The 21,299-nt window shown below is 38.8% G+C and overlaps 1 protein-coding gene across 10 annotated transcripts in view; it reads left to right on the top strand.

Moving 5' to 3' along the window:
- LOC126297923 (dual specificity protein phosphatase CDC14AB-like) overlaps positions 1–21,299 on the top strand; it is a 189,789-nt gene that overhangs the window by 126,694 nt on the left and 41,796 nt on the right. For all 10 annotated transcript variants that reach the window (XM_049989241.1, XM_049989245.1, XM_049989239.1 and 7 more), the window contains 5 exons: positions 4,460–4,690; positions 7,504–7,642; positions 7,767–8,037; positions 18,097–18,218; positions 18,843–19,037. In XM_049989241.1, the coding sequence (XP_049845198.1) occupies positions 4,460–4,690; positions 7,504–7,642; positions 7,767–8,037; positions 18,097–18,218; positions 18,843–19,037 (958 nt within the window). The remainder of the gene's footprint in view (positions 1–4,459; positions 4,691–7,503; positions 7,643–7,766; positions 8,038–18,096; positions 18,219–18,842; positions 19,038–21,299) is intronic.

Genomic DNA, 21,299 nt, shown 5'->3' on the forward strand with positions numbered 1-21,299 from the left:
TTGTGGAAGAGGGCTGTTAACACTGATGTTACTTAATTTCAGTGCAGGGACAACAAAGGTGGTGGTATTAGTTTCTGCTCACACAGAATATGGCATGTGAAATACTGAAATATATAATTTTCCAACATGATTAAAATTTTCCCAAAATACATTGACAGTTTGAAACGAAGGCATATTTCAGGGAAATAAAAAGTAATTGAAAATCAACCTCACCCCACACATCACAAAATAGTAATGTATCAAACACTTTGAACCTCAAAATCCGTGTGCAGTCTTTAGCCACATAAAAATAGATTTTCGTGACTACCACAAGAATACAGAAGTATAATGGTGGGGAAGGAAGCAACCAGAAATACAGTTACCTAATTGTTCAGTGCCACCCTGTAATCAGTTAATTTGAGGATTCAGAAAAGAAGAAACTAAAAATTATGTGCCTTATCTGGACAAAAAATTAAACTGTTGTGGGCAATGTGCAATTCAGCACCCTCATATGTTTTTCACCTTATGATTTATACACATAATGCAAACTAACTAGCGTACTCATTGCTCTCATAATTTGCTCCTCTTGTTTGGTTACTAAGTGATGAAAAGAATCCAAATCCATGTTACTGATGGTTCATTTGAGGTACTGGGTACTGCCAGAAGGCTTACAAATTGTATTAGAAATCGAAAGTCACAAGGGAAAAACACACTTGATACAGGCAGTTCCCATGTTAGTTTACATAACCGTACAAATAAAAGCAAGTGAAAACTATGATTTATGGGTGTTGTCATAACTCATTCGAGAAGCAGCAGAACAAAATGATCGAACGTAGTCTTCCGTTTGCGGTTGTAACACTATAACCAGCAGTTGAGCCAGTGATAAACCATGGTCAGAGTTGCAAATTTGTAGCTACCTGTAGATGTGGAGTAATATACAGCAACGCAAATTTATTTATCAGTGTGTTAAATCAGAAATTATTGCAGAGTTCTGATGCATCATCGACCTTCTGTCATCTTCTCTTATTGGGCGTTTCTTTTTGCCCTGAGACACAGCCAAATGTGTGTGTTATGTGTGGTGAAATATCCAACATTCCATTCTTCCAGATTCCCTGGTCATGTTCATTGGTACCCAATAGTGACTGGAAAGCTCTTGTGAGTGAACAAATCACGACAATTGTAGTAACAATAATAAACTAATAATGAATGAAGTTTATTGCATTACAAAAGAAGGCTGATAATTAAAAAGAAAAACAGGCTGATTGCTCAGTTGATGCTGTGATTTTCTTAACATTTTCTTAATGAATTCCATTGTGGCTATTTGCAGAGTAAAATGAGAAGACTGAAGCAGTACACAATGGTGGACCTACGAGATCTGAGCCCCCAACTACACTTGCTGTAGATTGCAAGGCAAGCATGGTGCCACAAAGCAGATAGACACTGTTTTGTTTAGCTGTCTGCCATTGCTCTGGTAGTAATTAATATAGACATTTCACAACATTAAATAGAAAATCAGTTGAAATGTAAGTGTGGAATCATCTTTTTTAGGCCAAGAAATGAAATTTATGATCTCAATGTCATATAAATGCGATGACTATTCAGATTATTTCATTGGCATGAAAAGGGAATATTATAAAAATTTAGCAAGATCAAACAGCACCAATCCCGAGAGTGAGTGAACAGTCACAAGGTACCAAACATCATTAGCAGTGTTGTCATGTCTTGACTGCACAAGGAGTATGAAGAACTTCCTGGACAGCTCACAACATCCTCACTGCTATGCACAGCCTGCTCCAACCATCACTCAGTGGAGCTGCACTACCATATGCTGATATAAGGCAAGACTTCAAAGTGACAGCATTATCCATCACTGTTTGGCTTGTGGTGGAAGCTATTGTTACAAAACCAAAAATATGTAGAAAATAACATTGTATGCAGTGTGAAGAAACAGTAAGATTCTATGCACTGCTGACCACATACAGACTATATCTACATGTAGTCTTGTCATACACAACTAAAACATCAGGAATACCACCAAAATGTGGACATATTACAAATAGTAGAATAACACATCAGTGCCATCAAGTAATAAATCAAATTGTGGATTCACAAGGGAAAGATTGCCAGGAGACATATGACAGGGAAGGTTAAGGTTAATCACTTACTTCTTACAGTTAATAGCTCAATTAAAGTATTAGTGAAAGTAAGTGATAAGATTCAGGTTTTGCAGAAAAATTTGAACTGATTTTCAAAGCTGCTACCTTTTTAGAAAGTGAGCACTTCATATCTGTGCTGACAAGCCATTGCTGCAGTAAACACTCTCATTTCTATAATCATAACTGAGGTAGACAGCATGCAGTGTGAATAATGAGAGTGGGGATGGCTTGTGTATGAAATGACCTCCTTGCAATCAAAAACGTTTACTACCTCAGTGTGATATCTTAAGTGGGAATTATTCAGAATATTTTGTTGACATAACTAGAAATTGTAAATATAATGTTCTATACTTTATGTATTTTTCCCAATGTATCAAGAAACCATATAATCAATAAATAAATACATACAAACCCATTGATAAAGTGGCCCACTACAATTATGATACTCTTATTCATTTACGATGTACGAGTGAGGAAGAGATGCTCGTGAAAAGGTCATTGACGAAACATACAATGTCTTGAATAAAATTTGCTCACTTTTGAGAATAAAGATGACATTTCATTTGAAGAGTGTGTTGCTGGAGGTTCAGAATAGCAAATTAAGGCTTGTGAAATTGACTAACCAGGCTGTGAGAACAGAGCACTTCCCTGTAGCATGTGGTTACCTTCCATGGTGAGAGGAACTACAAGTGGGGAATGCTTTTAGCATACCAGTTTGTGTGCTGCATTTTAACTAATGGCTTTAAGTACTGAGTAGAGCTTATTTGATTTGACAGAAAGCTTGCTGTCAATTTTAGGTGCTGATGGTACTAGTGTGGTGTTAATTTTAAATTTCTATGTTCCAGCATCATCCACATATATACACTGATGAGCCAAAACATTATGACCACTCCCATCCCCCAGCCCTTCCCCCATCCTAAGAGATTTAATGCCGCCTGATGGTGTTGAGGGAATGTGATGTGGTAAGGAAGTAAAATAAGCATATCAGAGATGAATGGTAAATCAATCTAGTGATGATATTGGCAGCAAATGGGGAAATCCACTGATATAAATGATACTGACAAAGACCATATGGCTGTGGCTTGATGCCTGGGGGTCAGGATCTGGGAAACAACAAAGCTCGTAAGCCATTTGTGTCCTATTGTTGGTAGCATCAATGAAAAGTGGGTGACACCTGTGTGTTCTCTTCAAAAATGATTGCAGTGGGCTCGGGATAATTGAGATTGTACTGTGAATCAATGGCAATGTATAACCTGCTCAATGGGAACAGTACTATGCTATGGGGGACATTCATCTGGGCATCCAGGTGATCTGTGGTAAAAATTGAAGGCGGCATGACAGTGGCGGACTAGGTGAACATTAGTGGAGACCACCTGCACCCCCTTCATGCTTAATATCTTTCCCAAACACTGTCGGCATCTTCCGACAGGATAACTGTCCATGCTATAAGGGGAATTGTGCTATGTTGGTTTAAGGGTCATAATATGATTTTGAAGAAAATGTCAGTAACAATTGTTCTTTTTTTTAAAAAAAAGGAAAGAAAGAAAAAAAGGAAAAAACCATGACCGGTTTCAACCCCCAGGGCCATTACCTAGTGGCATGCATCAGGTGTGTTCTCTCAGGATAAGTTGTCCCCTATCCACTCAAGATGCCTGGCATATACTGCTAAATAATCATCTTGGGGGCTGAAACCAGTTAAGGTTTAAAATGAAAAGAAAAGTGCAGCTGGTGCCAGTATTTTCTTCAAAACTATTACCACAGTTGTAGAATCATCATCGACATGTTCCATGTGCTAGGCAAGAAATTATTACTTAGTGAACTCATGTTGATATCTTTACCACCAAATTCATCTAATCTGAACTTGATGGAATACATTTGGTATGCAGTCTGGTGCCAGCTCCATACCCATAAACCACTTCCTCATAATTTGTGGGAGTTATGTGTAGACATCTGATGCCACATACCTCAGTTACCTGCCAAGGACTTTTAACATCTATGTCATGCAAAACTGCTGCTATATTGTGTTCCAGTGGTGGACCAACATGGTATTATACAGGTGGTCATATTGGTTTGGCTCATTAGTGTCTATTTTTTCTTTGTGTTAGGACACTGCAAATCAAGTTATAAAATACCCAGAAATAAGAAATCAACTAACCTTAACTGTAATGTTGACATTCTTGTGTAGTCCAAAAATGAAACTTTATTAAGTTGTCTCTCTACCAAAACAGTATTGACTATTGTTTGTGTGTGTTTTGCAAAAATGAGTGTGCTTTGGTTTTTCATTGACTAACATACTGCATTATTATTTTGTTCATATTTTTCAGGGTATCCTCTCCATTCACCAGAGACATATTTTGCATACTTTCGTCAAAACAATGTGAGCACAGTTGTGAGATTGAATAAGAAAATTTATGATGCCTCTAGATTTACTGATGCCGGGTTTGAACACAAAGACCTATTTTTCATTGATGGAAGCACACCAAGTGATCAAATATTAAGGCAGTTTCTACACATCTCAGAGAATGCTTCAGGTGCTGTTGCTGTTCATTGCAAAGGTGTGTGCTGTGGAATGTTAGCGTAAATACTGTGTGGTTTGTGCAGCAATGTTTGTCATTGCAGTTCAAAAGCACTTTCCAAAGATTTTGAAAAAGATAATTTTATTATTATTATTATTATTATTATTATTATTATTATGTGCTGTTGTTTGTTGTAAGTCTTCTAAGTTTTAAATGTCATTGTATTTCTGATATGACTTACTTTCAATGGCAGGTGCTTAGAGGAACTAGGCATTTTACTCAGTTTATTATGTTTGTAAATTATATTGCGACAAACATTAAACGGTACACAAGTAAATGTTCCATGTCGTAGTACAGAATTAAAAAATTAAATACAAGAGTTAATTTCAAAGTAACTCTGTGGTATTTAAATTAAAAATGAGTTAACCATTCCATTTGCTGAAATGTTCTCCATTGAGTGCATATAATCATGAGATTACAATGAGAAATTCGACAAGTGTCTGTTGAACACAGATAAAATTTACACAACTTCTTCAACATGTTCAGAGGCTCTGGTGCTGCCATAAAGCATGGTCCTTGTCACTGCAACATAATTGCGTAGTTGCTCAGTGCCACTACCATAACTATCCTACATGATGATTGTGTGTGAATATATATAGACAAGAACCAAACGTCCGATATATTGATATATGGTTTTATGTGTTTACCGTATAGTTTAATAATGTTCAAATGATAAATTCTCAATTACTATTCTTTGTGTTGTAATATAATGCCTCTCTAAATAATTAATAATTCAAATCGAACTGCCGGCTGGTGTAGCCAAGCAGTTCAGGGCGCTTCAGTCTGGCACTATGCGACTGCTACAGTCGCAGGTTCAAATCCTGCCTCGGGCATGGTTGTGTGTGATGTCCTTGGGTTATTTAAGTTTAAGTAGTTCTAAGTTCTAGGGGACTGATGACCTCAGATGTTAAGTCCCATAATGCTCAGAGCCATTTGAACCAAATTGATGCTATAAACAACTCACAAGCCAAGAGTGCATCCTCAGTTTCTTTTAATAATGTTACTGCTTCGTGCATGAAATACACACACTGAATGAATGCTTTAGCAATGGTTATGAGTAAGTGTAACATTCAATGATTACTTTTTAAAAAAATCTAAGGATAGCTACATATGTCAGTAACAAGCTAGAGTGTTATCTGAAAATGTTTGTGTGATTCTGAGAACTTGAATTGAGTGAGGAGGTATGTTTAGAAAGCACAATGGTAAGGTTAGTGCTTACAAAAAATAGAAATTCGGGTTTGAATCCTGGTCTCTTTACAAATTTTCAGTTGTCACTGCAGACTGATTGGTACCATGTTCTAAAAAAGTATTTTCTGAAACAACATAACGTGTTGAACAGGGGTAAAATGAAGTTTGTTGATATTTCTCCTCTTAATATTTAAGTTGTGAATATAACATAAAAAAACGTGAATTTTGAAAAAGAGTTTATAATACACTGTTAGATTACAATTTTTATGTGCTTGTATTTATTATGAACGTTATGTTTCAAGAATGATGTTTAATGATTGAAATCAGTGCAGCAGTATTTTCATCATACACTGCCTGACAAAAAAAAGTGAAGCATCCAGAAGAAATTATCAGATGTCAGTGTAACTACATTCACATACATACCATCAGCTGGCAGCTAAATGATCAGAGCTGGAATTCTATGTGAGTGGTAGAACAGCCAACAGAGTACAATAGGTTTTGTTTGTGTTTTGCCTGTTACCAGGCATGGTAAGGTACCTAATGGGCATGAACAGCATGGGATATTGATTGACCACTTTGAAGGACACAGAGATGCCACATATTTCTGTGAGACAGCATTATCAGCACCTGAGAGAGTTTGAAAATGGTCTTATTGTGGCTCTCCATTTGGCTGGCTGGTAGAGTGGCACAATATCCAGATATCTGGAACATTTGATATGACAATGGCCCATTGTTCAAGGTTTCTGTCGATCACATCTGACCACAACAATGGGGGATTGCTATATTCAGCATCAAGCACCCTTTAGCCCCTTCGCGGCTGCACTCCCTGCATCATTTTGTGTCATCCTACACTGTTGGTGAGAGACTAACAGCAGCTGGTCTAAGGAATTATTGTCCCACGTGTAGACCGCTGATAACACCACAACACGAATGGCTGCATTTAGAGTGGTGTTGAGTGGGAAGCCGGACTGCTGGTGAATGATGTCATATTGTGTTCAGTGATGAATCACAGTTCTGCACTACCCTAGGTGACCATTGTTGGCAAGTATGACAGTGGCTTGGGGAGAGGTGCCATTCTTCCAGTGTTTTGGAGAGATGCAGTGGTATTACTCCTGGTATCATGGTGTGACTCCTGGGGCCAACGAGATCCTCAGATCTGTTGCTGATAGAACATGGATTGGACCAGCTTGTACATCAGTTGTGTGCCAGAATCAGTAATATCAAAATATCAAGGATCGGAATGATGTCTAGCTTGCCTAAGGAAATAATAAAACTGCTCTATGACATCCTTCTCAACTGAATCAGGCCATGCATGCAGGCCAGAAGGGGGTACACTGTCACACTGAAAAGTGAGCTCATACTGCCAATTTCTTTGAAAATTTGTCTCAATATTGCAATCACTGAATTAACATCCCATACTATCTGAACCCCTGGAGTTTCATTCATCTCCTCCTCTACTTATGGGTGCTTCTCTTTATCAGGCAGTGTACGTTTTGTGTGCTTTCTTCTTCCTCCTCTTCTCCTTCTTTCTTATTTCTTCTTTCTACTGTATATTCTTTGTCCAATGATAAAAGTACAGCACTTTTCTCATGCTTATTTCTCAGCTGGATTAGGTCGAACAGGATCCCTTATAGGCTGTTACATCATGAAACACTACAGATTCACTGCCCACGAAACAATTGCTTGGATTAGAATGTGTCGCCCAGGCTCTATTATTGGACACCAACAACAGTGGCTAGTGGAGTACGTATTATTAGAAATCTGATATCTTAAGTGACAGTGCTATTTTGATGGTTAAATTTTTACACAAAATCTGTTTTCTGTAAAGAATATTAATTGGTGTTCATGTGTGTGTGTGTGTGTGTAGGAAGCAGACACAAATGTGGATGCAAGGAGATACATACCGACAACAAAAAATGGAAAACAGTTTTCCTAAACATGCATATGGCATATACAGTATGAAAGGTGTAGCTGCTCATTTACAGTGCAGTCACAGTCCAGAAGTAATTAAGAACAACATAAAGCCACCTGATAATGTGTCCCGTATTTTACAAAAGGTTGATACAATGAAACTGGATGATAAAGAAGATGAAAATAAAAATGAAAGATGTTGCAGACGGAGAACAAAAGTAATGGAGGTGATGTATACACATTTTCCATATTTTGCTATTAGTTTTCATTGTGACCTATGATGAACTCAGTGCGTTACAGATTTGGTCTGTCATAGTCTCTTATAAGTAGGATAAAGATTTCTATGCAGATACATATTTTTGCTTGTACTGTACTATGCTTTTTTGGATATATGAAGAAATTGCTTCATTTCATAGATATCTGGCTGTTTTGTAGTGAATATAATAGCAGATTATGTTTTGAGCATAAACATGATATTTTCAAAATCCTTCAAATATACTGCATTTTGTGTGTAACGTGTCTGCAGTCTCCATGACGACTATCTTCACATGTCGCCCCTTGCGGGGCACATAAGGTTGGCAGCACATTTATGCCTCTGTATAAGCTGGGGGCTGGGATTCACTGCTAGTGGCTGCAATGATGTTGGGATATGGGATTCAGTATTATTGCAATCAAAGCAATGAAATTAATTAATTACGATCAAATACACTGAACTCACAAATATCACAGTAGGTTCTGGAAATGTTGTCCTCTTTCTTCAAAGCATAGTTCAACCCATTGACATTCATTTGCAAACACCTTTACCAATGTTTCGTGTGTAATCGAATGCAGATAGTAAATTATCACTGTCTTCTGTTCATCTACTGTCTTTGGTTCATTTTGATACACAAATGTTTTAGGCCACACCCCAGATGAAATAGTCAGGTGGAGATAGATCCGGTGAATGTGGGGGCCAGAGACCATTCGTAATTACTCTGTCTCCAAAGATTTCATCTCAAAGTCATGGGAGATGATGTGCCATATTAGCAGTAACGTTGCCTTGTCGTAAAAATGAATACTTGATATCATTTTCATTCAGCAGGGCAGTAAATGGATAAATTATGTGGGAACAGTAGCTATCGGAAATAATGGTATATCTAAAAACATTCGCCCTTTAATTTGTGCTCGCATTATGGCAACCCACACTCCGATTTACTCTGCACACTGTAGTGTTTCTCTTAAGACATGTGGGTTTTCTGATGGCCAAATTCATTAATTTTGGGAGTTAATGTAGCCAGATAGGTGAAATCAAGCCTCATCGGTGAAAAAAGTTCGCTTTAAAACACCGACATTGTGTCGGTTAACAAATCGCTGAGACCATTCGCAATACGCTATTAATTCTGCATGGTCCATACCGTGGAATACTTGGCACAGCAGTAATTTTATATGGATACATCACTAGTTTTTTGGTTATGGCTTTAAGTCCTGTTGTACGAGAGACTTAAGTCTCTTGCAGTAAACTCTTCACTGATTTTGTTGAACTCCACAACATGATGTCCCAGATGTCGCCAAGCTTCTGTTATGTTAAAATTGTGGATCTACCAGTTCATGGTGCACCATGAACTCAACATGTTGTCTAGAATTTGTGAATTGAATCATGTGCAGTGTCATGATGTGGACACCTTGGAGCAGGAAAATGCCATGTAAATTGCTGCGTCAAAAGCTCTGTAAAGTTCTCTCCTGCATGGGAAACCTCTTGCACAAGAAAAACTCTCTCTGCGGTAGTAAGTATTTCCACTATACTTGGACAATTACACAACTAACAGCTGCATCATTACTACCACCACCCTACTACTGCAGGTCCTCAGAACATGTGCAGGTGAGACTTGAATGTGCTGCAAACCTTACTCTCCCCACATATTGGAGGCTTGCCATTGCGAAGAGACTTTGCAGATGCATGGTATTAAAATCTTACCATATAACACTCTAGCCAAACATGTACATACTGTACGTATTTATCCCCAGATTTCGTATTTCCCAACTGTGTAGCAGTTTTGAGAGACCTCTACTGCAGTACGTGTTAGCTTTTGCTGCACTCGTAATGCTTTTGGTGTTTTCATTTCCAAACTTCGGACATTTAATGTTTTGTCTCCTCGGACTGGGGCATTTGAGTTCACATGACGAAATACTGATGTTTCCGTGACATCACGGGTCTTGTGCTGTGACTGGCTGACATGAGCAACTGCCATGTTATTTTACATACCATATTTATTTGTCATATTTATATGTGTTTTATGAATTTATGCATTTTAAGGGATTAAGTGCATGATAGATCTCTCCCAAATGTATAGTTTTTAGTGCGGTTTCTTGTGCTAAAGTGTCAGCAAATTTGACACTCAGCACAACAAGCTGTGTTATGACTTAGGATGTGTTTTGGAAAATGTAACATCAGTGGTTAAACTTTGTCACTACCCTTTTTATGCACTTATTTTTGTAAACTAAACTGATAGTTATGCCAAAAGGCACTGCTTCTTATCATCTATTAATGCAATTTTACTTACCATAAGTCATTCGTTTGTAGATGAAGTCTGCTCACCACTTTTTCTATAACTTTTTCATAGAAATTTGGCTGATTCTGTAGTTGTCTTTCGAGAAAACACATCACAAGTGCACAAAGTCTGTTCTCATTCATAGTATTATGCGTAAATGTTTTCACTTGTTTTAATGCAGGGAAGCAGCGTTCTGCCTCTCCTGTTGTAGTTTGGACAGGTTATTGCTCTCTGGAGAAGTTTAACACTTTCAGGAAATGCTTTTGCCAAATACTTTTCATAAAGAAAGTTCAACAAAGTCAAAGCACCTGATGCTTTCATAAAATTATTTTGACTGTACAGCACATTCAGTTCATGATGTAAGTCTGAACAATGTGATTTAAGCAAATTGACAGATATAATCAGTTCTTTTTCTCAGAAAACAATTTCATGTTTGAAAAACAATGATGGTTCAAAGAGTTGTGTAATTGACAAGTGATAATTTAAACTGACTCAATCATTGATCTGAGCTGGTGTGGTCAGAGATGTCTCGTGCACGACCATTCTTGATTCAGTGAAACATCCTAGTTTTGCAGGTGGCTCTTCCTGTTCCTAGTGATCATCATTGTGTAGCGAGGCCATAACATGCTGCACAGAAGCTGCAAACTGAGATATATATTCAACAATTTTTACTGCATCAATATTCCTTTGCTGGAGTTGGTTGAACAGAATGACACTATAAGGCATGACTAGCAAAACTATGAAAATATGTAGCCAGAAGAGGAATTCATTGTTTTGCAGTAAACCTTTGAGTTCCATAGCCTTGTAATCATTACTATCATCACCAGTGATTTTTTTTCCCATGCATTCAACAATTTCCTTTTTCTTCTTCTTCCTTTTTATACACACACACACACACACACACACACACACACACACACACACACACACACACAAGCTCCCTGATCGTGATTTGAAATTCTATCTATCTCATCAAGAATGCCTGTGTGTTTAGGAATCTGGGAAAAAAGTACAAATTCCTTCCAAGTTGCTGAACTGATGTGCATAACAGTGAATGAAATGAGCATTTTTATACACCTCTTTAATTCTGATTTGAACTCCACTTTTGTGACCACTCATAACAGGAGCTCTGTTGTAACACTGAGCTATCAGTTTCTCAGGTGTTTCATTTATGCTCATTTTCTCTAGCTCTCTGAGAAGAGCTGCAGTTACATCTTCTGCAGTGTGAACTTTTGATCGTACAAAGGAAATAAATCTTACGTTAATTTTCCCCAGAAGCACATAGCAACTTATTATGACCAGTTGTGACAAATTTGCCGAGTCAGTGGTTTTGTCTATTTTGATAATTCGTCTTTGAGAGTTCATTTGTGATCAGATGTGGGCATATCTCATAAATTGATTCATTTTGAATTGTCTCGCAAAGACTTAAGAAAACCTGTTTCTCCGATTTTTTGGTGTGCTGCTTCAAGGTGCCATCAACCTCTTCCATCAGATCTACTAGACCTTGAAAAATTCGTGGGTTCTTGGAATTTGCTGTTTCGTCATGGCCCCTTAAGGGCAGCTTGAATTTGCTGCAAAATTTAATGCAATCTGCCATTTACACAACATGTACCAGTTTTTTTTTAGACATTTTCAGTGTATGTCTTTATGTTAAGGTAGCAAGCACTGCCTAGTTGGCACATAACATCCACTTTCCTTAACATTGAAAATTCAATAAAACCATTCAAATATTTTTCGCTGGAATCGTGTTTCTTCACCTTTGTGTGAACTTTTTTGAGACTATGATAGCACCAAAAATGGGTTTTCCATTTCACAACCACTCAGCTACAGTGTACATTGTTCTGTTAAAATTGCATATATACCCTAGCCTTGATTTACACTGTTTTTGTGTTTTTGATTGAATTTCAGGTCTACTCTGGCTGCCCCAAGTTCCTTCACTTTTGTCCTACCAACATGTTCCAAATTTTTACCTGATATGTTGCAGACCGAACTCGTGCTATGCTGTTTTTGAACTCTAGATATGCTGCAGTTATTTGGAAGATAGTATAGCGCACTTCACTCACGGCACAATATCCTTGCAAAAAGAAACACAGTCACAAAAATAATGCATGTTGCCCGCGAACACAGTCACCAAGCAAGGAAACTAAAGTAACAGAACATATTTCGCACACTTGGTTCTACTAATTGTTGGCTGAACTCTCGCTCGGTGTTGATGCTTACGTTACCGTGTCCTAGTGCACTCTGATGAGGGATTTTAAATATTATTTTAACAGTGGCTAGAATAACCATTTGAAGAACCAAAACAACTATCTAAACCACTTTCAAAATAAGGAGAGGATTGTGAAAACTGTGTGGAGGTTGGTAGGACACTCTTAGGCCGACCGATCAGAGCCTACAGGTCGGCCATAAGAGCAGTAATTAATAGAAGCCACGTGATACATAGAGCTAAATGGCATTTCAAGACGCAGCGTTAAGACTAGCTGCTGCCCGTTCGAAAAATATCACTAGATATTACATATCAATAGCTACAAAAACATCGCCAGCATTATTTAAATCCATGTGAGAAATATAGGAAATGAGTCCTGATAATGTAAATCTGTAACACATTGTTCAGAAATTTATTTTAATATATATTTTGTTGCCACTCCGCCTCAGAGCCTTTAATTGCGAGTTGCAGCTGGACCTATCCCAACTTCAATTCACTCTGAACTACGTTTTGGCATCTTTCAAAAATCTGTTTCTAGAGATGCCTATTCCCACCAGTGGAAGGTATATGGGGTCACAAAAATTAAGTATAAATATGTACTTCATAGTAGAATTAAACTGTCTTATGGGTAGCATTATTATAATTTACACTACTGGCCATTAAAATTGCTACACCACAAAGATGACGTGCTACAGAAGTGAAATTTAACCGAAAGGAAGAAGAAGATGCTGTGATATGCAAGTGATTAGCTTTTCAGAGCATTCACACAAGGTTGGCGCCGGTGATGACACCTACAACGTGCTGATATGAGAAACGTTTCAAACTGATTTCTCATACACAACCAGCAGTTGACCGGTGTTGCCTGGTGTAACATTGTTGTGATGCCTCGTGTAAGGAGGAGAAATGCGTACCATCACATTTTCGACTTTGGTAAAGGTAGGATTGTAGCCTATTGCGATTGCGGTTTATTGTATCGCCACAGTGCTGCTCGCGTTGGTCGAGATCCAATGACTGTTAGCAGAATATGGAATTGGTGGGTTCAGGAAGGTAATATGGAATGCCATACTTTATCCCAACGGCCTCGTATCACTAGCAGTCAAGATGACAGGCATCTTATCTGCATGGCTGTAAAGGATCGTGCAGCCGCATCTCGATCCCTGAGTCAACAGATGGGGACGTTTGCAAGACAACAACCATCTGCTCGAACAGTTCGGCGATGTTTGCAGCAGCATGGACTGTCAGATCAGAGACCATGGCTGCGGTTACCCTTGACACTGCATCACTGACAGGAGCACCTGCGATGGTGTACTCAACGACGAACCTGGGTGCATGAGTGGCAAAACTTCATTTTTTCAGGTGAATCCAGGTTCTGTTTACAGCATCATGATGGTCGCATCTGTGTTTGGCGACATCACAGTGAAAGCACATTGGAAGCATGTATTCTTCATCGCCATACTGGTGTATCACCTGGCGTGATGGTATGGGGTGCCAGTGGTTACACGTCTCGGTCACCTCTTGTTTGCATTGACGGCACTTTGAACAGTGGACTTTACATTTCAGATGTGTTGCGGCCCGTGGCTCTACCCTTGATTTGATCTCTGCGAAACCCTACATTTCAGCAGGATAATGCACAACCGCATGCCATGGCCAGCACATTCTCCAGATGTCTCACCAATTGAAAACGACTGGTCAATGGTGGCCGAGCAACTGGCTCGTCACAGTATGCCAGTCACTACTGTTGATACCGTGTTGAAGCTGCATGGGCAGCTGTACCTGTACACACCATCCAAGCTATGTTTGTCTCAATGCCCAAGCATATCAAGGCCATTGTTACGGCCAGAGGTGGTGGTTCTGGGTACTGATTTCTCAGGATCTATGCACCCAAATTGTGTGAAAATAGAATTACAAGTCAGTTCTAGTATAATATATTTGTCCAATGAATACCCATTTATCATCTGCATTTCTTCTTGGTGTAGCAGTTTTAATGGCCAGTAGTGTATATTAGTTTTGATTCAAAAGAGTTTTTCCTTTATATATTAAATTGGCCAGAATGTATATTAATGTGGTTCAAACATACATGATTACACTATTCTTTCTACAACTAATTACATGATCTTAAAATAAATTGAATGTAATTTTTATGAAATTAGAATGACTGAAAATTGACGTGTAAAAATCTCATCTTAGAGAGTTTTGTACTGATTTCAAAAATAGTCTTAGGTTTTATCAGTCTGTAATACTTCTAAAGTTATGTAGAACTTAATATTATGGCTAATATTAATTTTCTTGATGAATTTGTGTTAGTTATGTGTGTAAAACATGATATTTCATTCTCTGGCATTAGTTGAATGACTGATGCTTTTGAAAACAGTTATTTTGTAGAATTTCAATTTTACATCACAGTTTCTTTTGTTAATATGTGATACAATTTTGGAATTAGCCAAATGAAACCTTTCACCTTATTATAATACCAATGTGGAAAGGATAGATTGCTACTCACCACGCAGAGGAGGCACAAAGTAGCAGACAGGCATGTTGAATTGTGACTGCATACCATGTGGATAGAAACCTGTGGGAATGAGTGGTGGGAGTGGGAGGAAGGAGGCATGGGGCGGGATGGGGGAGGGATAGCAGGACAGGGTTGGGAGAAGATGCTGTGGTGCCTGTGGGACTGTGTAGGGACTTGATGGGGACAGAACAGGCCTGCTAGGTACAGTATCAGGAGGCTGTTCTAGGGGAGGGGAAAGGGAGAGGGTAGAGTAAAGAAATAGACAAGGGGAAAAACTAGCACCTTTGTTGATGGAGTAGAAGTTGTGTTTATTGCTGAAATGGGAGCAGGGAAGGGGATAGGTAGGTGGAGGACAGGGACTAGCAAAGGTTGCGGCCGGGGGGGAGGGGGGGGGTACGGTAATGAAGGATATGTTATAGAGTTCCTACTTGCAAAATTCAGAAAACTGGTGTTTGTAAGAAGATTCCAGATTATGCAGTCTGTGAAGCAGTCATTAAAGTGAAGTGTGTTAGCGCGTTCAGCAACTGGGTTGCCCACGGTAGATCACATGGCTGCTTTCAGGGGTAGTCCTGCCTTTGATGGGTCGGAGATGCCTGTGACAAGATTGGAGTTGTTGGTAGTAGCAGGATTAATGGCACAGGCCTTGCATCAAGTCAATTGTAGGGAGATGAGTTGTGAGGCAACTGATTGAGAGCAGGGGTGGAGTGAGGATGGACAAGGATATTGCCTACATTTAGTGGGCAGCAGAATACCACTGTGAGAAGTTTGGGTAGGATATTTCTCATTTTGTAGCACAGTGAGAGTAGTTGAAACCCTGGCAGACGATGTGACTTGGTTGCTAATGTGGAACCAACCAGAACTCGAGCATCTGAATCACATTCTCCAGCAGGGTCTTGACTACCTCTCGTTGTGACCTGGTATGAATATCCTACCAACTATATCCTGGTCACCCATGCCCCAGTCCCCCGGTGATATTCCACCACCCACTGAAGCGATGCAATATCATTGTCTAATCCGACTCCATCCCTGATCCCAACCCTTTGCCTCACGACTCATATCGCTGATATAGACCTGGATGCGAGACCTCCCACTACTTTCTACTTCAGTCACAGGCATCTCCTACAACATCAAAGGCAGGGCTACTTGTGAAAGCAGCCATGTGAGCTTCCAACTAAACTGCAACAACTGTGCTGCTTTCTGCATGGGCATGACAACTAACAAGCTGTCTGTATGAGTGGCCACTGTCAAACTGTGGCTGGGGGCAGCTGAACCATCCAGTTCCTGAACACACTGTCCAACACGAAGTGCTTTATTTTAGTGACTGTTTCACAGCTCATACCATCTGATTTCTTCCTACCAACACCAACTTCACCAGTGTGTGCATGTGGGAACTCTCCCTGCAATATATCCTTTGTGTCTGTGGAAAATCAAACAATAGTAAATAGTTTTATCCTCACCAAAGTGAGAAGCAGAAGCAGATGCTCAGGATCAGGGGTGATGCCTGCAATGAAAAAGAAATGCACATTTTGGTGAATGTCCTGGCGTGCTCTCAAAAATGAGTTTTCAGAGGGTGACAGCCACCAAGGCCTCTTTTATGTAAATACTTTTTGATGGAACTGTTAAGCTATAAAAAAAATTTATGACTGTGCATCAGTTGCATTACTTTCAGCAAACAGGTGAAATTATTAGAGAAGTAATTGTCTTGAATACTGGGCTTGTGCACGTAATACTGATACTATTTACTAATAAACTAAAGGCATATACAACAACCTACCACTCAAAGAGGTGGAGAATGCCCTCACTGACTATATTGTTAGCAACTTGTGAGGCAGCTGGACTTAAGACTTTTGACAATGTATTGGTGAATTAGTGATTGGCTAATTTTGACAGTTTATTGCTCAGTTGGTGGTTAGCTCTGATTGCCAAATGTACTGGTTAGCCAGTGGACAAGTTTTTGAGTAAAAAACTGCAGATGGTTTTTTTGGGAGATGTGATGAGTAGTTTGAAATCAATCAAAGAGAGAGACACCTGATGCTCAGGATGATGAAACTGACATTGACCTCAGTTGGCAACCCTGCCTCTGTGTGTTTCTGTGGTCTCATAAAGATATGTGATATAAGTAGTAAAAGATAAAAGTCTATGGCACTCAGCCCATGATTGGGCTTGTAGCCTAACTGCACTTATTGTGCAGCAATGGTACTAGGAGGGGGAATGTAGTAGCCCCATTGCCCCAGCTGCCTTTTACCCCCAGGAAAGCTCATTGGTCCTCAGTAGGACAGCAGGCTGTGAGTGGACCTAGGGTAGTCCTGAAGGAACAGGAATGAGGAATAATCCTGTCCACTATTGGGGAGTGAAGTCAAGGCCTCCAGAGCTGGATTCTAGTGCTCTACCTGCTAGATCACTGCAGCCACTATTTGACTAGTAATAACCAATATTTTAGTGAGTTTATGTAGTAAATGTTTGCTAGTGTCTATTTTAACCCTTCTAGGGAAAGCATCATTTTTTCCAAGTATTTAGTATTTGTAAAAATGCAAAAAGTTTGTAAAGAACTTTTATCTTCCTTCTTCCCATCTTTGTTTTGCCAATAATTGTATTAGTTTTTTAGTTTCCATTTCCATAGTGAAAGGTGTGTTCTTTTGTGTCATGTTTATTCATGCATGAAGTTGGTCTATTTTCTCCAGTAATTAATCTATTAGACATATTCTTATCCTCATATCTGTACCAGTAGATCGTTTTGCAGCTTTTGTTTGTGAACATTTTATCAAAGTTTTCAATTTATATGTGATTACATAGATAAAAGAACATGTAAATTTCTTATGTCAGCCTTGCTGTAATTGTTTTAGTGGCTGGTGGTATGTAAATGTCCCCTTTCAATGCTGAATATTATTTGTGTCCATTGTTATATGAGTTTGAATAGCAGTTAAAGTTGTGACTTATTTGTAAGAATTTTCTTGAATTTTATGTTGCATGTATTAGCTTCCTTTCAGTGGAAATAGTATTTGTGTCTTGTGTTCATAATAAATGATTTGTTTTTATGTTTTAGGATGCAACAAATCAAAATAACGAGGAACCAGCGTCTGATATCCCTCTAACACAAGGTGATAAACTAAATCAGATAAAGGCATTTCGGAGGCATCCCAGATCTGTGACTACTGGTGCTGTACAGTAAGTGTATAGATTCAAGATAATCAGTAATTTAGATAGTGAGCATTTGTTTCCACAGTGTTAATAGGAACCTGTTACCAAGTAAAATAAGAGAATAAAATAATACTATATGAAACTAGTATGATAACAAAAATTGTAGGTGGAATGAGAAAAGACAATCTGCTCAACATACAAAAGATGCACTGAGCAGCAGGAAGACAAGGTGTGTGTGTGTGTGTGTGTGTGTGTGTGTGGTTTTTTTTAAATCTGCATTTGAGTGTGTAACGCATTGCTCAAGATTTTGCCTGTTGGCTAACACTTGGGGAGTGGTTATATTCTCTTGTATCAGTAATCCATTATGCTAATTTATAAGGAATCATTTTTACTGCAGTGTGGCACACAGGAAGCAGTGAACATGAAATATAAAAGCATTTTAGTACTAAATGACCTTGTGAGTGTGTTTTCTTCTCTAGTTTTTTTACTGTAAGTGAGAACAGTAAAACAAGAAGAATTAAGCAGTTATAGTATAAATGTGTATGGTATAACAATAAACCCTTTCTCTGTCTTTCAAACATAACTTGTCAATAAAAAAACACAAATTTTAACAATAGATGCCTTGAAGTAATTATTGAAATTTATTTACAGCTTAGAAGATGGAAGGCCACACACGAGAGCGAAATCTCAGCCTTTGAGAAGTGGGCAGCCAGCCCAGTCGCAGGCAATACTTTCGCCCTTAAAAGCAACTAAAGTCAGCACAGCTATAGTGGTCTCTCATAACAAAGACAAAGATGTTGTACCATCAAAAAGGCCGTCAAGGACTCCTTCGTCAGTTACGAAAAGGTACGTAATGCTTAACAATTAGTCTCATAGAAAATGTCAGAAAGAAAATTCCTGATGTTCAGTCAGGCAACTCATGATAAGAATATTACATTCTTTGCACATATAATTACTGACCTGTTCCTTTTATATATATTGCACTTAAGATGTGGAATTGTTTGTGTCCATCTCCCCATATAAATAATTTCATAAGTAACACCATGTGTGCACATGCACTCTCCTCTCCTCTCCTCTCCTCTCCTCTCTCTCTCTCCTCTCTCTCTCCTCTCCTCTCTCCTCTCTCTCTCTCCTCTCCTCTCTCTCTCTCCTCTCCTCTCTCTCTCTCCTCTCTCTCTCTCTCTCTCTCTCTCTCTCTCTCTCTCTCTCTCTCTCTCTCTCTCTCACTTTTTTCGGTTATAGTGTCTCGGTCGACTACTTTGTGCCAATATTGCAGATCAGCTAGGGGCAGTTATTTCGTAGTGTGGAGTGAGAGGGGAAAGGAGCTGTGAGGAACTGGAGAGAGTTTTTTTTTTTTTTTTGGGGGGGGGGGGGGGGGGGGAAGCTGCCCAGTGGCTGAAGGAATAGACAGCAGGTGGGATGGGAGTGTGGCACTGGTTAGCTGGCTCTGCCCTCGGGAAGGAGACTTGTACACATCTCTCACTGATTTACAGGAATGGATTTGGGAGGTGCAGATAGAACTGAGGAAGGGAAAGGATGTGGAGAAGAGGGTGGAAGTGCAGGATGGGTGAGGCTAGGGTCATGGGGCAGGGGAGGAGGTGGGACTAGTAGGTGGGATCAGATTTGTAATCTTTCTCAACAGTCCAGCCATTTTGCGAGTTTTTACTAGGTGAAATAAGTGTTACACAGTGAGTAGAAACTTAAAGAAGGTATTGGAGAAAATGCAACTTATTTTTCAAATTTAATGTGTTTTCTCTTAAGTGTTTAATTATGATCCCATTATACTCACATGTGCTTTGTTTTAGAGATTGAGACTCGAACTTGGGACCTTTGCCTTTTGCACGCAAGTGCTCTATCAACTGTGCTACTTGTCCTCACAGCCTTACTTCCACCAGTACCTCATCTCCTACCTTCTCCATCTGCTATTGAGTCGGTCCATCATACAGTTTCAATCTGCAAAGAAGTTTCATGTCAGCGCACACTCCATTGCAGAATGAATATTTCATTCTGGAAACTAAATATGAGTTTGCAGAACGTTATATCCAGTAAATCAGCTAGTATGTAATTATTGTTAGCTCTGAAGATCATCACCAACAACCCAGTTTTTATATATATGAAAGTCTCTCAACCTTGCAGGAATGTGACATTGATATCAGTGATTTTTGTTTTTATTATGACATAATTTGTTGTTGTTGTTGTTGTTCTAGTTGTTGTACAATAATGTAAGTCAAGTCAAGATGGCCTACAGAATAGTTTTCTGTGTCAGATACAGTCTACTTATGACTCAAAATTTTCATGAAATAGTCTAGTTCTGAGGATGGTGTTTTCATAGCAGTTTGTAAACCGAAGGCAGAGGTTTTAATATCTTTCTGTTGTGAATGTCAAAGGAAGGTTGGAATATCATTACCATATGCTTCTTTTAGATTTTTGATACAAAATAGCAACAATCACTGCTTTCTAAAATCTCAGTTGTTATATGGAAAGGTATTGTAGCATTTTCAAATAGGAAGTTTCTTGAACATGTTTGAGTTTGATGATAGCCTAAAAAATAGTACGAGCGAGTGTAAATTTGCTGGTTTCATAGAGTGGATTAATTTTCGAATTATATGGTGTCGGTGAAGAGAGTGCATCTAACAGTGAAATTTTATATTTCAAAACCAGTCGTACTCTAAGAAAAAAGTAAATAAACTAGCTGTAGCAATGAACTAAAATACATTTTCTAATGACCTCGTCATTGATGGGATGTTAAACCCTAGTACTCCTTCCATTAGTTAATTCATAAATAATGTTTTTATTTTTATATAACCTGAATTAATTATGTAACATATGGTTGCCATTTAAGTGGTCAGTAGTTAGGAGTGTGATGTAATTGTTATTTTGAAGCCTTCTGTGCCTGGGGAAGGACCATTAAGTGTGTCAAATGTTGCCACTGAACTGCTGGAAATTGACAGCAGTAGATCAGGTAGCATAAGAGTAACACAGTTGCTAAGTGGGTGCCACGAGGATTTTGGTGGTTCATCTACTACACCAGAGGTCACCAAACATTTTCACAACAGGCCAGATAAGTGGCAAAATGATGAGCATGGGCCACATCTTCCTTCTGTACAA

This window comes from Schistocerca gregaria, chromosome X, assembly GCF_023897955.1.
Source record: "Schistocerca gregaria isolate iqSchGreg1 chromosome X, iqSchGreg1.2, whole genome shotgun sequence".
In the NCBI taxonomy this organism is placed as follows: domain Eukaryota; kingdom Metazoa; phylum Arthropoda; class Insecta; order Orthoptera; family Acrididae; genus Schistocerca; species Schistocerca gregaria.